This window comes from Carassius auratus, chromosome 3 (genome assembly GCF_003368295.1).
Source record: "Carassius auratus strain Wakin chromosome 3, ASM336829v1, whole genome shotgun sequence".
In the NCBI taxonomy this organism is placed as follows: domain Eukaryota; kingdom Metazoa; phylum Chordata; class Actinopteri; order Cypriniformes; family Cyprinidae; genus Carassius; species Carassius auratus.
The window spans coordinates 20,941,067-20,953,612 of record NC_039245.1 but is presented as its reverse complement, the minus strand read 5'-3'; the positions used below and the strand labels follow the sequence as shown (position 1 = coordinate 20,953,612).

Here is a 12,546-nt window from a genome sequence, read left to right as displayed (position 1 = left end):
CAAGCAGCCTGAGCCGTTTGTCTGTGTTTCCTGAAGCCCCGCGGGTGGTCTCTTTGTAAACCCGGTGAGTTACACTAGTAAGGGTGCCAACTAAGGACCGTCCTCAGAGACTTGATTTTAAAGTCAACCTCCATAAATCAGTGTGTCGCAGTCCCTCTGAAGTATCTCTCATTCGTCATTAAGCTGTGATTATGAATTGGCCAAATGTGAGTTTATTTGTATCTAATGTTAAGGTCATACACTCTGATTTGGCTGTGGCACACTGAGGTGCAGAAGGCTCAAATAGAGATAGTTCTGCTGATAACAAGGTGAAGCACAGGGAGTTAAATATGAGCAAATATGACAGCTGTATTAAAATAGCTCTCACTGCCATAGGACAGTTCTGTTACTCGCACCACTAAGATGATTTATGACATGGCTTCACAGGGTATTTCTTTTCTGCCCTCATAATCGTGTTAACAAAACGTCCACTGCTGTGGGCCCACGTGTGACTGATATAATCTAGCGCCTCTACCCTGTAAAACATGAGTCTCAGATCACATATATAAAGTAAATATATATATATTTGTTGTAGTTTTTTGTTTTAATAAAAGTTTTAAAACAAAACACAGCTCAATCATCAAAGAGCTCCTCTACTAAAATTTTAATCCTAAACATGAGATGAAACACATAATACTGAACCATTTAAACTAAATTAAGGAAACAATCTGCTAAGGACTTTTAATGGCACAACTGGAATGACTTAATCTAAAAAGTAATTTTTTATAATTGTATTTTAAGTCATCACAACTTTTGACATTTTTAAGACATCTACTTAAAATTATAAGTTAAATGAACTCAAAAAAGTATGGAAGCCCATTTGTGCACCACATAATATAAAACATATTAATAAATAATACATTTAATTTACAAATATATAACAAATAGTTGTGACGTGTTTGTGTGTGTGTGGCAGAAATGGGTTTCCATAAAAAAGCCATGCAAATTGTTGCATTTAATTTTTAAGTTCCATGAACACCTTCTTTTTGTAATACTGTAATTTAAAATACAATGTGACAATATCCTTGGGTAAGTGCTGTAATGATATCCTTAGAGCGTAACAAGAAGAGACACATGGCCAGAAGCGGCAGACAGAAATAGTGAAGTTTGCCTTGTTGCATATAATGACGGGTCAACTTTGGCCGTCTTGCTGTGCTAAACAACGAGATGGGCGGCACATTGTCAAGACAGGAAGTGTTAGCACTGGTCTGACTTTAGGGCCATGAAATGGAACAAACAAGATCAGGGCATAAGCGTAGGCGTCCTGTCAGATAAGCTAATATATTCTCTGTGGCTTGTAGCTGTACCTCATGGCTACCGGAAACATTAGCAGAGCACAGAGCGCTTCCACAGATAAGATGACTTCATCTTGCTCCTCAAACATATCACTATCAGCAACTTAGAAGCCACTTCAGCTAATATAAGCATTTATTGTACAATCACTGGTTGTCTTTGGTCCATTTCAAAAGGATATTTATCACATACAAGTGGATCATGGCAGACCAAGCTGGCAAATGTGAGCTTTTATACAGTAATAATAAAGCTCCATCTGGCCTTTAGTGGGAAGGCTAATGAATATCAATATTTTTTTCATTACATCATTGACTTTAACTAATGTGTTTTTAAATGGCTTCTGAGTTATCATAAAATGTCAGCTCTGAGCCATTCAAATGATGTCAGACTGGTGAAGATCTGACTGTAAAACGAAACAGTCAAGTTCGACATAAAACAATTTTAACAATCTTTTCCACTTTTTATAGGATAGAAAGGTTCCAAACTTCCAATGATGGAACCATAGTTATAATAATAATAATTAATAATAATTATTAATAATAATATAATAATAATAAAAAGAGTGTAGAGAAAACCTTTTTTTTTTTAAAGAAAATGAATAAAACTTTCAAGACAGCCCTACCATGAGCTCAGAGATTAAGTAATAATATATGCATCTAAAAAAAAATCACATTAATAGTAAACATTACAGTTAAGAACTACACTACAGATAATCCTGAAGAGATCACGCAAAAACTGTTTAGCAGCGACCTTCAACTCCTTTTAAGCATTTTGAAAGCAGTCCAGTTTTAAACTTTATATTTGTATATATTTTAATAGTTTTCAATAAATGTAAAATATACTATATTCTACAGTTGTTCCGAAGTCAATTCTATTTGCACTGCTTCATGGGATACGTAGTTCATTCCTTCATAAAAGGTATTAAAAATACAGTCTTGCAGCTTTGTCTTTTTGCTCCAATTCAACATGTAATGTGATCCATTTCAGAACTAGTTGATTTGATTCATGACTTAAAATCTTTATTATGAAATTAAATGGAATCCCAATGGAGAAAACTAATGGGAAAAATAGCTCCGGGATCAAGGCTGCTGATAAACTGGGAAATCTAATTTCTGATAACTAGCATTTGGAGTAAAACACCGGATAGCACATCATCACATTAAACTGAGGTTCAGAACACTCCTCTAGAGACCCTTTTTTGAGCCCTTAAGACTTTAAATCTGAAGATTCTACTGCAGTTTATTGTTTGCTTGGCCAACACAAATGAACTCGGCAGGTTAAATATTGTTCCAAATGGAATTTTCATTCTCCATATTTTCCTCCACCACCCCAACTCCCCTTTGCCCCCTCTCCACACCATCTCATAAACTAGGTCATTAATAATGTATAATATTGACTCAGCAAAGCCCATGTTTTCGGGATGAAGGGGTGCTGTACGTTCTCTTGATGTGTGAGGCATGAGCTCGTCTGTTGCCTGGCAACCAGGTAGTTCCTAGTAAGTGCTTCTCCTGAGAGAAATCCCCTCTCACTATAATGCAGTGAAAGCCCAAAGTGCCGCCCACAAGCCCCTCCTCACTCACCTTTTATGAAACTACCGAATGCTTCATTTCCAGTACACACCAATCAAAATACTGCGCGTAAGCACTATCTAAAAGTTTAAGCTGTAATGGGATGCCCTGAATTTCACGTATCAATGTGTCATATCATAAAAGCTCTATTTTAAAATAGATCTTAATACAGAATGGCCATGGTTTTTCTGTCAGACAGCAAAATACTGTCAAAATTCCCATCATAAGTCCCATATAAACTATGGTCCACATTGCCATGACAACCTCAGTGTGGCGTACAAAGACTCTGCCGTTAGCACCAGCTTTTGCAATGCAGTTTTTATTAATTCATCAGTTTCTGCTTTCATCATGCACAGAGAATGCAGTACACAAACTCACATGATTGACAGCTAAGCAGGAACTGTAGCTTACATGATGAAAGACTGGATGAGGCAGGTGTGAAGATGTGGAGAACAGTGCTCAACGAAGAATATTATTCATAGTTTCTATCTGACTATGAAATCACTGGACCTTTTCTTATACAAGCAAGAAAATGCACTTCTTTTAAAAAAACCTATGACTTATTTCAAAGGGATTTTTCACCCATATATGAACATTCTGTCATCATTTGCTTCCCCTCATGTTGAACAATGAAATTCAATGGGGTCCAAAACAACAATGGATTTTTTGACATTTGATTTGAACATGATTTGAATGAGACAAATATGTTGCACACCCATGCAAATCATTCTTTCCCATATAAGAAGTGTGGTAAATGTTAATCATTTAATTTCTGGAAAAGGCCAAATGAAATGATTTCAGATATGCCATCGCAACTGGACTACTTTCCATCCAGTCTGAACTCTGATATCTCTGGCAGTAGATATAATGCTGCACAAAGCGAATCCAAAACACACAGAACCGTCTTTAAAAATGGATATTATTTTTATAAGCTCTACATCATAAGATTGTATATTTAGAATTCTTTAAAAGAGATCTCTTGCATAAATTATCCACACAGAAATCTCAAGACAAACAAAAGGAGAAGGATGAAAAACTCAAATAAAAATTTTCTCTCCAGTGCGTTTAACATCTGCTGAACCAGAAACATAAAACAATGCTTTATTGTCATCTCCAATAAACTGAGCCTTGCCCTCCTTGTGTCCAATTGTCACTCTCAATGTACATTTCAAACTCTCATCAACACCTGATCCGCAGCTTTTAACACACTGTCATTTGTGTGTGGTCTACATTCAAAGTGTGAGATGGCAGCTGAATCAACACAATAACGAAACATTTGTCAGAGAGGAGCCCGGCTTGACAGGATACTGGGATTTGGGAATGAATGCTTCAGAAGTGGCTCCTCCTGTCACAACTGGCTTTATAAGCGAGACTTATAGAAGCTCAAATACAGACATGCGCCATCAAATAAAAAGTAGAAGTGCTATTGAGACTCATTTGTCGTTTTCACAGATGGGAAATTTTTCCATGCCACTGTTGGCTCTTTCAAGAGGCTAGAATATATCTGTCCCCCTCAACTGGAGCGGGTCCCAGCTGGTCACCACTCTCCAGGGAGGACCATTGCGACCTAAACAGCCACCTCCCACCAGCCCCTTAAATATCATCCTTTCAGTTCTCACCTCGTATAAACACTTCACAGAGCCAGGTGGATTTCAGGTTCACCAGAGGGACCAGGCCACGGTAGCCTTCAAAATCGATTGCCACTTAGTTTTTCAATTATGCCCTTTGCTTTTCTGCTTTTTGTTTATAACCGTCTGTTGAGAATAAATCACACAAGCCTATTGCACCACACCTTACATGACCAAATCAATAACCACTGAGACCAACAACACCTTGGAGACTGTGACATAAAAGATATACACTGGCTGTCATTGAGTGAAAGAGCAGAAGGATTTTGTCTCGTTGCGGGACTTGTTGGACATAGTGAGTGCATTAAAGCTCACTCATAAATAGGTTAATAAAATATGCAACAGCATATTAAATAGTCAAACATTTTTTACCTGGTCAGGATTTGCATATTCTTAATCAAGAGGATTTATTCAAATCTATAAGCTTGGCTCATAAATATTAATTATGTGATGTGACATGCATCTTAATTTGCTAAAAAGAAGGTAAGTAGTTGCTAGTCATAGTAGGGATTTATCTACTTTAGAAAAATTACTTAGACAAATGGGTATATACAATAAAGAGAATACACAGGTGGACTTTTAAATACATAAATGTGTTTTAAATGTGTCATAAACATGTTTATATGAAGTATAGAAATCATTCTATAAAATATCTACAACATAAACATAATATTAAAACCTACATTAGCATATGAAAGGAAGCAAATTCACAGCTGAACTTTAGGCTAATAAATCAGCTTTCGTTGTCAACAGGATTTTCATATTTAATCATGGGAGGAGGAACAAAATGTTGAGGGGCATGTTATAAAACTATCAGATGTTATTGATGTGATGTAATAGCACAATGATTTGCTGAAAAGCAGGTAAGTGGGTGCTTAAACGCTAACATCTTTGTTGATGAACTCGGCTGGCAAAGGCTGTGACTCCATTTGGTTTGTTATCTGTCCAAATTAAGTTGTAATATTGTGGTTATAACTGATTTATCTCTTACAAGATGTGTTTGAGTGTGCTAACCAGCTAGCAAAGCAGTTCAGTTTACCAAATCTTAAATAAAGCAGATTAATTCCCAGCATACTGATTTGAATTAGTTCTTTATACATTTTTCATGCTTAACTACTAATGCATTGTTAATATCCTATGTTTCTCATCAATACAGTTTAATTCAAATCTTGAATTACTATCATATACCTGTGTTTGTTGACAAAATTGACAAGCACTGATTAGCACTCATTACATCAGTTTTACATTTTACTTTGATTAAAATTCTGCACACATATCAATAGAGAGAACTGTTGCTAAGATACACTTTTTCTTACATACGCTGTCTCTGTTTTTAAATAAATATTCTTTAAATCACTTGAGAGACTGCTGTTCCAGCAAGCAGCATTTTGACAGCAGTCTGAAGCTAAAGTATTGGCCATCCTAACCCCAACATGTGAAACCTGTCCAAATTGCTTCTGGGGAACAGACTGCCACCTACTGTATCATTTGTTATCTTAAAGGCAAGTCTAAACTACACATCCAGATCGTTGGCCCTCAGTGACTTTGGCACCAACAGGTGTTATTTTGTCATTGTAAAGCCTGAGACCCATTATCATTATCTAGACACATCATAAAAATGCCATCCAAGGCTTTTACCACCCTTGAGTATCAGTATGAAAGTTTAAACATGCATCAATATTTACAGTCATGACCTGACCCATGAAGCTCGCATGTGCTGCAGATGCAAAACGTTAAAAAGCTTTTTTTTTTGCGTCATGTGTACAGGCTTTACTTTAAAGGCACAGATGTCCATTCCTTTGTACATTTCTGTACATTTGAAGTCATAAAACAGCGAGAAGACGTTGACAGCAGATTTGTACAGGCCTTGTTAGTGTCACACCATTGCTCTAAACACTCTGCAAGCCGCTGGCCTAAGGATATACAGGAATCCAGCTTAACTGATATTAATCCTCAAACACTCCTCTAATCAGCATGCTTTGGCTGTAACTGACTCCTCTTCTCCATATGCCCTAGACCAATAAATCATTCAGCTTCCTTTCCTATAGTTGCATTCAAAGACTAGAAGTTACACAAGCACAGATTCAACCACAACAGCATTAGATCTCCGAACATCCACTTTATTTTCATCCTTTAAACACAATGCAGATTTAATATGACCATCCTGAATCAGAATGGACTGTAGGCTTCTGACCTGAAGCTATAAGTTCATTTGTTCCTGTCTGTTTTGTGCCCTGAGTGGGGTTTCAAAAACTAGAACACGCTGAGAGACTGCAGTCTCTCTCTGGTTTCTCTCTGTCTATCATCCTTTCTCTGCTAACACAGACTTACTTTGTTTCTTTGTGATGCACAACCTATGACCTAACCCACAGAACCGAGCTTCACCGTCAAACTGAATGATCCACAACCTGAACACATGCTTTCATTTAATGGTGAGAAGTTGCTCTAACCTGAAAAATATAAAACCTGCAGCAAGACAAGCTGACTTTGTGCTAGTGTACAGGAAAACAAAGCCTGATAATTGAGGAAATGAAACCAATAGCCATCGCTGTCGTTTCTTGGCTAATTTGCACCTTGTACGATGCTGACCAAAATCAGGGATTATTTAAATGATAACTTTTGATGATATTTGTTTCCTCATGAACACGGAAGCTCATGAAATTAATCCAGTTTTAATCCAATTGCATCCAGCTAAGCCGTCTTTCTCAATTTGCACATCTTTTCTTAAAGAGACAGTTCACCGTCACACTCAACTCACCCTCATGTTGTTTTAAACCTATGACTTTCTTTTTTCAAAAACAAAAGGTAGATATTCTGAAAAAGATCTTAGTTTATTTCTGTCTTTCCAATGAAAATAAAAGAGGTATTGTTTTGGACCCCACTGACGTCCACTGTATGAAAAAAAAAATTGTCAAAGCATTTTTCAAAAAATCTTTGTGTTCCTCAAAAGAAAGCAAGCCATACAGGTTTAGAACAACATGAGAGAATTTAGATTTTTGAGTGAACCATCCCTTTAAGACATTCCCCACTTGAAACAGCAGGCTTCCTTAATATGTAGAAGGAGAAAAACTATGTGAAAAGTATATGAAAAGAGCAGTATGTCCGAATTCACAGTATTCATAAAACTGTAGGAGGAAAGTATCTGTATTTAACTTACTACTTCCTGTAAGATTCTGATGGACACTTTAATATCCCAGTGAAACGACACAAATGGCGCTGGCAGATCACATGACTGATGTATTATGTCTGGACTGTGTTCATGCTACACACATTCATACTTACAACATACTTTCAGAAATCCAAAAGAAGTACTTACAGTACTCAGAAAGTACCCTTACGCAAAGAAAATATACTTTCCTAATATATGAATGATCAATATATTAAATGATATAACGGTGTATTAGAAAATATACATAATAACATGTTGTGTAAATATATTACAATATACTGAATTGCCGCTTTCATACACTGAAAAATATGTGACCATATATTTACTGTACTTAAATATCACAATGTATGTAATTTTATATTTAGTAATGCACTTTATAATATATAAATGTACATGTGATAAGATATGGTATTGCATGAGTATATATATATTGCACATACATTTATTCATATAGTATATACACATTTATTTAGAAATATGCATTTCTTATGTTTAAGTTGTTTACAATGTAAATGTTTGATATTTTAAAATATAGCTTGTTTACAGTAACATAAGCTCACCTTCTCATATTAAAGGACTATAACTGTCCTGGAATGTGCACAGCCATTACCTTTTAAATAAAGTAACATATAGTCTCTACTCTTCAGCACAATGGTAACCTCACAAACGTACACAGACAAGAAACCCTTTTAAATTTCTAAATAATACAACATTAAACATTAACAGATCTCCCCCATAATACTATTGAGCAAAAACACATTAAATAACACTTCATTTTAACATTTTTACTTTCCTTTAACAGTCTTAAGCAAAGCATGCTGGGAACTAGAAATCTGCTGTAACTCATTCTGTGAATGTCTGTGTATACGTGCGTACATACATCCACATTTATATGGGAAAATGTATGTGCAATATCTACTCAATAAAGGATAAAACTTTATAAATATTAGATGTACTTTTGTCTTCATTTCTAAATATTGTATGTATCAATATAAAGCCTTACATTGTCAATGCATAAACTGCTGTATATTGAAAAATAGAGGCAATAGTGTCCTATCTATGGAAGTGTATTATGTAATATATTACATTATAGTTTGCAGTGTATTTCTGTATATTTTTGTTATGTACGGGGTATGTGACTTTGGACGCAGTCGTGCACACGCACATGGCATCATGCCTGCTCTCAACAGACTGAACGTTGTCACTGTGGTCCAGGTGTATGTATCAACAGGATACTCGCATGGCAACATGAACATTCCACGCATGATCTATATCTGAAGTCACAAAAACACATTTACACCTTCCTTTCAAACAGGACTGCATATTCAATTGTGTTTTGAGAGCAGCTCTTAAAACAGCTCAAGCTGACATTTTACAAAAAAAAAACACCTAGCCAAAAATGATAATATATAAGTGGAGTCAATCCAATTTTTTGGAGGAGAGCTGACAGCTATTTAAAAAAAACTACACACACACAGTCCTGGTTCTGCCATTGATATCTAAAATATGTCAGAATACGGATTAATCATCACCTCAATAAATAAGTGTTATGGCCTCACTACACGTGCCTGAGGGCGGGAAAGCTCATGTATGACTAATCAAAATAAAGTGATACATACTTTCATCTGACAAGCACGCTTGTTTGCAGCCTTCATTCTGCACTGCTACACTGACAAACAGAACTGACCCAAAACCAACACACAAAAACTCACTTTTTTGGTTAGAAGCAGAAGAGAGATCAAAAGGTGTAAGAATATAAATGACCCAAACATCTGAATAATACAACTAATAACCAGCCATTTTAAAAAAATCTAATTTCTAATGGGGTTTGATAAATGGCTGATGCTCCATACATTTCAATTTCAGTTGTTTAGTACATGTCTAAATAATCTGTGGAATGATGCAGTGAGGGATATTGCCGTTTCTCTAATATTGCACACAGAACTGCATTCTTGGTGCGTAGATCCTAATGGTGATTATAATAATCCAAAAGACCATCCATTTATATGCATTATATGCAAAGTGTCCCACCATCAAAAATGTAAACAACTCACATAAAGAAGGAAAATGCATTTGCACATGACATTAAGTAGTCCGCAAAGCAATCATGGAAATAATAAAAATGTTCCACATCCTCCAAATGCTTTCTATAGCAGAACCACATGACAGAAAAAAATCCATTAATCATGGGTGTAATTGCTTCACTTTACAGTTGTTAGTCAAAAAGCGATGAAAGATATAATGCACTCCAGACCACAATGTGACCATCATTAATGTTATATGTAAACAATTACAACAGAAAAATAAATTTGCTTTATGGCTAAGCAACAAAAAGCAAACCACAAAATGGAGGGAAGTGCAGTGCATAAATGATGCCAGCAAGCCCAATTCATCTTTAAAAACAAGAAATCATAAGCTCTTTATTTAATCTAGATCATAAAGCAATATCTACAAAGTGCCAGGCTGCATTTTGTGCATAACTTCTGAAGAGACTCAGCAGAGAGCTTGAGTCGCCCCTACAGCTAATGAAGCTATTTATAAAATAGTGCTCTTAATTGCAACCCTGCCAAAAGGACGCATCTTTGGGAAGCCAACACCGGAGGGAGAACGAGATCAGCTCTTATTTGAAGTTCCCTGTCAAAATACACGCAGGAAACTGCCTCGGCAACCAGCCAGCCATTCAGCATACACCTACAGATCTTAATTGATACTGAAGTCCTGTCAGGTCCAAGAAAAACGAAATAGGAACCGATCGATTATTGTGTCTGATTAGCGTCACAGTCTACCGTGTACTCTTCAAAAAACCACATACTAATATTCTAAACAGTAGTTTTCAGATGGAAACATTAGTTAAAGGATATGGGTTGCAAACCATCCTTAGACACCAGCTCCTTGGACGAGTCGTCTGTTTGATGCAGAAGAACACCACTGGCGCGAGCGCTGGGTAGGGGGGCTGCTCCTCTTCATCGGAGACCAAATCTGGAGTGGGGTCCTGGGCCCCGGACCCCTGTGCCTGAGAGCTCTCATGGACGGGGATCCATGTGCTGCCCTTTTCCTCATCATCACCAATCTCCTCACTAGGACTGGGTGCCCGGTACAGGGCTGAAATGGGAACTCTTACCTCTCCTCTCTCCAAGTAATGAAAGTGTTCTCTCCCCTCGCCATCAGTCATGATAAAGCATCTGACAATGGTATCCTACAGTTAACAGAATAAATATGTCCAATGAACTATGACTGTATGGCAAGCTGGTTTAACAATACTTCCTTAATATTAATTGCCATATTTTTTTTATGTTACCAGTATTTACTTATTACTAGTAATAATCTAACAGAAACTATTATCTTCTTCATCTTCAGTAGTAACTATTCAGTAGTTATGGGTACTTATTATAGCCGAGGCTATTAGCTACTCAGTTAAAAACTAGTACTTATTCATTTGCTATTAGTAACTATCTCAACAATAATAAGTAAATGTTTCACTGTAAATGGTAACAAATAACAGATTTTCCATTAAATTCTACAGATACCTATAGTTATAAATAGCTATAAATAACTATTTATGACTAGTATGTACATCGGTACTTCTAACTATTAGGTACTAGTACATACTTGTAGTAATTATTAATAAAAGAGTTTGTTCCATAAATGTCACTATTAAAATGTATTATCTTACTAGTTGCATTTCTTGTTTTATGTAATGACTGGTCAGATGGTTATATTACAGTTCAATTTAACAGTAGAAGGTTACAGTAGAACTATACATAGTAAACCATTAAACAGATAGTAGTCACTATTTAAAGAATGAATAAGTACAACATCAAATTATTAATTACTAGTGAAATAGTGACTGTTAAAAAAATCACAATAGCATTTGAAAAAAATAACCAATTCATTTAATTTGGTACTAATTTAGCTTATTAGTGTATCGAGTTGAATGTTACATCGGCTTGCCATAAGATGTATTACATGAAGGATAGCTGATTGTCACGGTTTGTACAGTGAAGAGATAAGCGCTTGTCAGATTCATTAGATAGATAAATATCAAGCGTCATCACCACAATTTCCTAGTTTTACATACATAAAGTAAAAGGAATCATGAATCGATATATAGTCATTAAGTTGCTTAAAAACGTTTTGAAAATTATTTATACCTCAACAAATCAGCGAACAGCTGCCATGGAAAATAATGCTCTTTTTATATCTGCCTACAGTATTTCCGTTTTTTTTCCTACACAAAAATATATTGTGACGGAAATTGACTTTAAGCACAACTTACAAAAACAAATAAGTTACCTTATAGATAAGGAATTGAAGGTTCCCATAAGCATCTCCTTTACTTTCAGTGTTCCGCAGAAAAAGACGTTCTGATAAGAGACTGAGACTCGCTGCGATCCATTTGTCTCTTTCAAATGCAGTTCTCTTTCTAACATTCGTTCGGTATCTCACTAAATGCAGTTTCTGCCTCTTAACGATGAGTAAGTCCTTCGATTTTCTTTAAAATGAACAAATCTTGAGTGATTTATCCCCAAACATGCCAGAGTGTCTCAGATGTGAAGCAGGAAAAGCCATTATCCAAAGACAAAACTGCGAAAGGGTTTGGCGCATCTATGTTGGTCGGGATTCTCCGTTGATGTGACACGCCAAACTTCTAGTGAGCAGAGCGCGCGAGCACGTGACGCTTCATTTGGCTTTAAACGCATTACTTCACACCTGAAAGAGACTGTTTTAAATTTCTTTTTGAAACTTGATTTCTTTAGACATGCTGAAATATGATTATAAATAAATTGCATTGACGATGTAGTCTATCACCTGAATAGCAAGGTAAACATCTGACTACAGCTCACCTATT

General features: G+C 36.0%; 1 protein-coding gene across 1 annotated transcript in view; it reads right to left on the bottom strand.

The window, feature by feature from the left end:
• LOC113050158 (voltage-dependent T-type calcium channel subunit alpha-1H-like) overlaps positions 1–12,314 on the bottom strand; it is an 85,490-nt gene extending 73,176 nt beyond the window's left edge. The window contains exons 1-2 of the mRNA XM_026212890.1: positions 11,991–12,314; positions 10,559–10,893 (exon numbers count right to left, since the gene is read on the bottom strand). Coding sequence (XP_026068675.1) covers positions 10,559–10,869 — 311 coding nt within the window. The 5' untranslated portion in view covers positions 10,870–10,893; positions 11,991–12,314. The remainder of the gene's footprint in view (positions 1–10,558; positions 10,894–11,990) is intronic.
• Positions 12,315–12,546: the final 232 nt, after the last annotated feature.